Source organism: Budorcas taxicolor, chromosome 2 (assembly GCF_023091745.1).
Source record: "Budorcas taxicolor isolate Tak-1 chromosome 2, Takin1.1, whole genome shotgun sequence".
Classification (NCBI taxonomy): domain Eukaryota; kingdom Metazoa; phylum Chordata; class Mammalia; order Artiodactyla; family Bovidae; genus Budorcas; species Budorcas taxicolor.
Genome location: NC_068911.1, coordinates 142,509,787 through 142,517,787, shown reverse-complemented (window position 1 = coordinate 142,517,787; position 8,001 = coordinate 142,509,787). Strand labels below are relative to the sequence as shown.

General features: G+C 45.0%; 1 protein-coding gene across 1 annotated transcript in view; it reads left to right on the top strand.

The window, feature by feature from the left end:
* Positions 1 to 5,229: 5,229 nt before the first annotated feature.
* The window catches only part of ACADL (acyl-CoA dehydrogenase long chain), a 42,745-nt gene continuing 39,973 nt past the window's right edge, over positions 5,230 to 8,001 (top strand). The window contains exon 1 of the mRNA XM_052658290.1: positions 5,230 to 5,334. Coding sequence (XP_052514250.1) covers positions 5,258 to 5,334 — 77 coding nt within the window. The 5' untranslated portion in view covers positions 5,230 to 5,257. The remainder of the gene's footprint in view (positions 5,335 to 8,001) is intronic.

Genomic DNA, 8,001 nt, shown 5'->3' with positions numbered 1-8,001 from the left:
ATAGGACAAGACATAAACCAAATGGGTCCAAGATGGTGGGCAAGTGAACTTCCACTGTTGTAGCCACACACACCAGAAAACAAACTCACTCAGGACAGTACAGACTGTCAAGTGCAGTTTATTACACTGGCGGGCCCAAGGCAGAGTCTCCTCTTAGCCGAGGACCCCAACCAGTTTCTGTGAAAACCTTATATACCCTAAGTGTACATGCACAAACCCACCTCCCCAAATTCCTTGAAACTTGCACAAACAAAGAGGGAGAGATACAATCACAATAAACCCATAACTTCTGTGTCATAAGCTTAAATAGTTAAACAATTGGTCATTTATCAATAGGCCCGAGGTCACCCTCCGAAAAGCACAACAAAATGTATAACCCTGTCCAGTGACAGGGGTAATTAGTGTGTTTTGCTTTAGACAGTGGATAAATCTAGGTACAGGTTCTGAAACTCTTTTGTCCAGAGGGGGTCTGTTCTTTCATTGGTATGTCGTTTCCATAGACACTGAGCACAAAGTTCATAGTCCACTGGGAGGGCGACCATGCGTGCAGCTTATGTAGGTCAGGCCTAAGATGGAGTCCAGATTCCTCAGTTTCCTTCTTCATTTCTCCCTTTTGATCTTAATTTGCATGACGAGCATCATTTATTGATATGTACTGTTCCCTAGTTCTTCAGCTGTCAATATGGGAGAAGGACATCAGTCTCCGGGTTACAAAATTTACAATACATTGTAGAACAAAAGGTCCGCAAAGCAGAAACTGAACTCACTCAGTCGTGTCCGACTCTTTGTGACCCCATGGATTGTAGCCTACCAGGTTTCTCCGTCCATGGGATTTTCCAGGCAAGAGTACTAGAGTGAGTTGCCGTTTCCTTCTCCAGGGTATCTTCCCGACCCAGAGATCGAACCTCAGTCTCCCACATTGTAGGCAGACACTTTTACCATCTGAGCCACCAGGGAAGTCACAAAGCAAAATCATTCAGTTCAGTTCAGTCGTGTCCAACTCTTTGCGACCCCACGAATCACAGTACGCCAGGCCTCCCTGTCCATCACCAACTCCTGGAGTTCACTCAGACTCATGTTCATCAAGTCAGTGATGCCATCCAGCCATCTCATCCTCTGTCATCCCCTTCTTCTCCTGCCTCCAATCCCTCCCAGCATCAGGATCTTTTCCAATGAGTCAACTCTTCCCATGAGGTGGCCAAAGTACTGGAATTTCAGCTTTAGCATCATTCCTCAAAGAACACCCAGGACTGATCTCCTTTAGAATGGACTAGTTGGATCTCCTTGCAGTCCAAGGGACTCTCAAGAGTCTTCTCCAACACCACAGTTCAAAAGCATCAATTCTTCGGCACTCAGCTTTCATCCCAGTCCAACTCTCACATTCATACATGACCACTGGAAAAACCTTAGCCTTGACTAGACGGACCTTTGTTGGCAAAGTAATGTCTCTGCTTTTAAATATGCTATCTAGGTTGGTCATAACTTTCCTTCCAAAGAGTAAGTGTCTTTTAATTTCATGGCGGAAATCACCATCTGCAGTGATTTTGGAGTCCCAAAAAATAAAGTCTGACACTGTTTCGCCATCTCTTTGCCAAGAAGTGATGGGACCAGATGCCATGATCTTAGTTTTCTGAATGTTGAGCTTTAAGCCAACTTTTTCACTCTCCTCTTTCACTGTCATCAAGAGGCTTTTTAGCTCCTCTTCACCTTCTGCCATAAGGGTGGTGTCATCTGCATATCTGAGGTTATTGATATTTCTCCCGCCAATCTTGATTCCAGCTTGTGCTTCTTCCAGCATTTGTCATGATGTTCTCTGCATATCAGTTAAAAAAGCAAGGTGACAATATACAGCCTTGATGTACTCCTTTTCCTATTTGGAACCAGTCTGTTATTCCATGTCCAGTTCTAACTGTGGCTTCCTGACTGGCATACAGGTTTCTCAAGAGGCAGGTATTCCCATCTCTTTCAGAATTTTCCAGTTTATTGTGATCCACACAGTCGAAGGCTTTGGCATAGTCAACAAAGCAGAAATAGATGTTTTTCTGGAACTCTCTTGCTTTTTCCATGATCCAGCGGATGTTGGCAATTTGATCTCTGGTTCCTCTGCCTTTTCTAAAACCAGCTTGAACATCAGGAAGTTCACGGTTCAGGTATTGCTGAAGCCTGGCTTGGAGAATTTTGAGCATTACTTTACTAGCATGTGAGATAAATGCAAGTGTGCAGTAATTTGAGCATTCTTTGGCATTGCCTTTCTTTGGGATTGGAATGAACACTGACCTTTTCCAGTTCTGTGCCACTGCTGAGTTTTCCAAACTTGGTGGCATATTGAGTGCAGAACTTTGACAGCATCATCTTTCAGGATTTGAAATAGCTCTACTGGAATTCCATCACCTCCACTAGCTTTGTTCATAGTGATGCTTTCTAAGGCCCACTTGACTTCACATTCCAGGATGTCTGGTTCTAGGTGAGTGATCACACCATTGTGATTATCTTGGTCGTGAAGGTCTTTTTTGTACAGTTCTTCTGTATATTCTTGCCACCTCTTCTTAATATCTTCTGCTTCTGTTAGGTCCATATCATTTCTGTCCTTTATCAAGCCCATCTTTGCATGAAATGTGCCCTTGGTATCTCTATAATTTTCTTGAAGAGATCTCTAGACTTTCCCATTCTGTTGTTTTCCTCTGTTTCTTTGCATTGATCACTGAGGAAGGCTTTCTTATCTCTCCTTGCTATTCTTTGGAACTCCGCATTCATATGCTTATATCTTTCCTTTTCTCCTCTGCTTTTCGCTTCTCTTCTTTTCACAGCTATTTGTAAGGCCTCCCCAGACAGCCTTTTTGCTTTTTTGCATTTCTTTTCCATGGGGATGGTCTTGATCCCTGTCTCCTATACAATGTCACAAACCTCCATCCATAGTTCACCAGGCACTCTATCTATCAGATCTAGTCCCTTAAATCTATTTCTCACTTCCACTGTATAATCATAAGGGATTTGATTTAGGTCATACCTGAATAGTCTAGTGGTTTTCCCTACTTTCTTCACTTTAAGTCTGAATTTGGCAATAAAGAGTTCTAAGCCACAATCAGCTCCTGGTCTTGTTTTTGCTGACTGTATAGAGCTTCTCCATCTTTGGCTGCAAAGAATATAATCAACCTGATTTCAGTGTTGACCATCTGGTGATGTCCATGTGTATGGTCCCATCACTTCATGGGAAATAGATGGGGAAACAGTGGAAACAGTGTCAGACTTTATTTTGGGGGGCTCCAAAATCACTGCAGATGGTGATTTCAGCCATGAAATTAAAAGGCGCTTACTCCTTGGAAGGGAAGTTACAACCAACCTAGATAGCATATTGAAAAGCAGAGATATTACTTTGCCAACAAAGGTCCGTCTAGTCAAGGCTATGGTTTTTCCTGTGGTCATGTATGGATGAGAGAGTTGGACTGTGAAGAAAGCTGAGCACCGAAGAATTGATGCTTTTGAACTGTGGTGTTGGAGAAGACTCTTGAGAGCCCCTTGGACTGAAAGGAGATCCAAACTGTCCATCCTAAAGGAGATCAGTCCTGGGTGTTCATTGGAAGGACTGATGCTGAGGCTGAAACTCCAATACTTTGGCCACCTCATGGGAAGAGTTGACTCATTGGAAAAGACCCTGATGCTGGGAGGGATTAGAGGCAGGAGGAGAAGGGGACGACAGAGGATGAGATGGCTGGATGGCATCACCGACTCAATGGACATGAGTTTGAGTAAACTCTAGGAGTTGGTGATGAACAGGGAAGCCTGGAATGCTGTGATTCATGGGGTTGCAAAGAGTTGGACATGACTGAGCGTTTGAACTGAACTGAACTGAACTGATGTGAAGTAAATCAGTCTGCAATGTTAGAAAACAAACTTCATGGAACTGTATGGAGGTTCCTTAAAAAACTAAAAATAGAACTACCATATGATCCAGCAATTCTACGCCTGGGCATGCATCAGAGAAAATCTTAATGCATAAGAATACATGCTCCCCAATGTTCATTGAGGCATTAGTCACAATAGCCACACTATGGAAATAACCTAAGTATCCATCCACAGAGGAGTGGGTATTGAAGATGTGGCATATATATACAATGGAAGATTATTCAACCATTTGCAGCAACATGGATGGACCTGGAGATTATCATACTAAGTGAAATCAGACAGAGAAAGACAAATACCATGATTATTGTTTATATGTGGAGTACCAAAATGATACAAATGAAGAACTTTCTTACAAAAGGGAAATAGACTCACAGATGTAGAAAGCAAACTTACCAGAGAATAAAAGGAAGGGAAGGATAAATTGGGAGATTGATGTTGACAGAGACACACTACTATATATAAAATAGGTGAGTTTTGGAAAACAAAAAATAAATAAAATCGATAACTAATAAGGCCCACTATATACCACCTGGAACTCTACTCTGTAATGACCTATATGAGAAAAGAATTTTTAAACGAGTGGATACATGTATATGTATAATTAATTCACTTTGCTATGCAGCAGAAACACAGCCTTGTAAATCAACTATACCCAAATAAAATGTTTTAAAAATGAAATATAAGGTACACAAATTTTGAACTGGTATGTTGTGTACTAGCCTGGAGGACAACCCACGCCAGTATTCTTGCCTGGAGAATCCCATGGACAGAGGCACCTGGCGGGCTACAGTCCATAGCGTCGCAAAGGGTCAGACAGGACTGAAGCGACTTAGCACGCAGGCACGTTGTGCACCTGACACTAATACTGTAAATCAACTACTTCAATTAAAAAAAATAATAATAAGGGTAAAAAATCCTAAAAAGGAAAAGAAAAGGTACTGCACGTAAGTTTGTGAGTTTGTGTTTGGGTGTATTCCTGAGGCTCCAGAACTTACATCGGTTCCTCAAAGCGGTTCAGAACACTGATAACTGCTTAGACACACAACGCCGCAGGAAGAAGTAACAATTTCCGGCTTGGAGTCTTTCCTTTGGTAAGATTCCGGGGGCGGGTTGGGGGGGCGTGTCCCAACGCTTCTGGACTCACCACCGCAGGCACTGGGGATGGGAGATCGCAGACACCGCTCCGGAACACGCTCAGGGTGCAGGTACCAGGGAGGCTGCGCGACGCTTTTCGGGCGGGACTGCCCCGGGGGAAGGTTCAGGGATAGTCCTCTGGGCCGGCCCTGGCCCTGCGCGCTCTGAGTCCCGAGGAGACGTGGCCGTTGCCCCTCCGGCGGCCCTCGCCGTCCCAGCCATGGCCACGCGCCTCCTCCGCGGGACCCTGCGCCTGTGGGGTGGCCGCGCTGCACCGTGCCTGCCGCCGGCCTCGAGGTGAGTGCCGGCCGAGCTCCAGCTAGTCCGGCCCCGGGGCTGCAGGGCCGGGCGACGACCCGCACACCACTCCTGGGGACTGGAAACCCGGCGGCCGCGCTCTCGGGGCCGGCGGTCTCGCCACCAGGGGCTGTGGCTGAGCTGTGGGGGCGAAAGTGGGTGGGAGAAGAGGCTGGACCTTGCCCCTGGACTCCTAGAACCTGGTGGGACCCACAGCGGTTAGCAGGGCGGGCGCCGGCCTAGCAACCTCAAAGGGAGCACAGCCAAAGACGGCGGGAGGCGCGGGGGGATCCCCCAATACTCCTGTGGCTCCAGTCAAGCCCGTCTGAATCCGAGGGCCGCAACGGGCACTGTGAGTCTGCGTTTCCTAGAGTTCTTACGAAGCGTCGATGCACCCTCGGTCACAGCTGGCAAGAGTTCGAGGCGTGACCTCTGGTCCAATTAGATCTGTGCCAGAAGGCACAGCCAACTTGTGAACTTGTGAGGGGGACTTTCACTGCCTCCCAGATCTCTAGAAAAGAAAGCACATGCAGCGATGCTGGCCTAGAGAAGACACCCCGGGACAGGAAAAGACCTGGTGATGGCCGCATTAGATAAGGAAATTAACATAAGACTTAAATCCTTTAGTAAGTTAAATGCATGGGAATTAATGGAGAAAGTTTCTAAGTGACCAAAAGCTTCCAGTACCGGCTGACACCTCAAATACAGTCATTGGATAATTAAACTGGAAGCACTTGTTTACTTATTCATTCCCTATGTAAAAAAAGTGACACGATGAATAAATCAACTTATGGGGGCATTATGGCACAGTGGTGAAGAATCCGGCCTGCCAATGCAGGAGAGGTGGGCTACAGTCCATGGGGTGGCAGAGAATCAGATGGGACTGCACACAAACACAAGATGCTGTGGAAATGGAAACAAACTTCCTGCTGCTCCTGGGGAGGGCTGGGAAGGCTTCATGGAGGAGTAACTTTACTTTTCGATACACATACTTTTCTAAGCTCTCCCCCAAACTTCATAAGACAGTGATGCTCAAAGTTTTGGATTTTAAACTTTGTTGTTTAGTCGCTAAGTCTGTCAGACTCTTGGTGACCCCAGGGACTAGTCTGCTGGGCTCCCCTGTCCATGGGATTTCTCTGGCTACAATACTGGGGTGGGTTGCCATTTTCATCTTTAGGGCATCTTCCCCACTCAGGGATTGAACCCAGATCTCCTGCTTGGCAGGCAGATTCTTTACCTGCAAAGCCTGCTGTGAAAATGAGAGGGCCTTAAAGATCTTTTGTTTACCTCAGTTTTATCTATGGACATTGATGTCAACAGATATCTACAAAACTGGGAAATATTTTTTTTATGTACCAAAAATCTTTATTCTCACATCTGATACCGAATCTGTGGCTGCAAGTAATATGTCACAATTTTGAGAATAAAATGTCCCATTGTCTTCATTCTTTGGAAGTCTTCAGTCACAAAATTACACCTTATTTTCATAGCAAGATAAGGGAATTAGGTTGGAAGGGGATTAAGGAGTTACACTGATGATAAAAGGGGAGCACTTTTCTGAGCATTGCTTCTTGGCCTTTTGGCTAAGATCAAGTGGTGGCTCAGACGGAAAGCGTCTGTCTACAGTGTGGGAGACCTGGGTTCGATCCCTGGGTCGGGAAGTTCCCTGGAGAAGGAAGTGGCAACCCACTCCAGTACTCTTGCCTAGAAAGTCCCATGGACGGAGGAGCCTGGTGTCCATGGGGTCGCAAAGAGTTGGACACGACTGAGCGACTTCACTTTTCACATCCTTTCAGATTAGTTTACAGAAGTAGTGACAGAACCATGATTTCAGTGAAAATCAACGTAAGTTATACCTTAAAAAAAAAAATCAGTTCAGAAATACTAGGTATTAGACAAGCGTGCAAAATTCGAAAATGTGAAATTTTACAAATATTTAGTTCACATAAAATAGCTCATTACATGTTAACATAAATAACATTTTTATAAAAAGCAACTTTTCCACAAAGAAAAAAGTGAGAAGAGTGACATTGTTTTGTATTTTTATAGATCCCTTAAAATCTGGCTTAACAGAAGACAGCCTGATTTTCTTTTTCTTTTTTTAAACTTTTTATTTTATATTGGCATATAGCCAATTAGCAATATTATGATAGTTTCAGGTGGACAGCAAAGGGACTTAGCCATACATATACATGTATCCATTCTCCTCCAAACTCCTCTCCCGTATCAGTCAATCAGTTCAGTCGCTCAGTTGTGTCTGACTCTTTGGGACCCCATGGACTGCAGCACACCAGGCTTTCCTGCCCATCACCAACTCCTGGAACTTGTTCAAACGCATGTCCATTGAGTCAGTGATGCCATCCAACCATCTCATCCTCTGTCATCCCCTTCTCCTCCTGCCTTCAATCTTTCCTAGCATCAGGGTCTTTTCCAGTGAGTCAGTTCTTCACATCAGGTGGCCAAAGTATTAGAACTTCAGCTTCAGCATCAGTTCTTCCAATGAATATTCAGGACTGATTTTCTTTAGGATTGACTGGTTTGATCTTGCAGTCCAAGGGACTCTCAAGAGTCTTCTCCAACACCACAGTTCAAAAGCCCCTCCCGTATAGACTGCCTCTAACACTGAGCAGAGTTCCCTGTGCTATGTATGGTAGGTCCTTGTTGGTT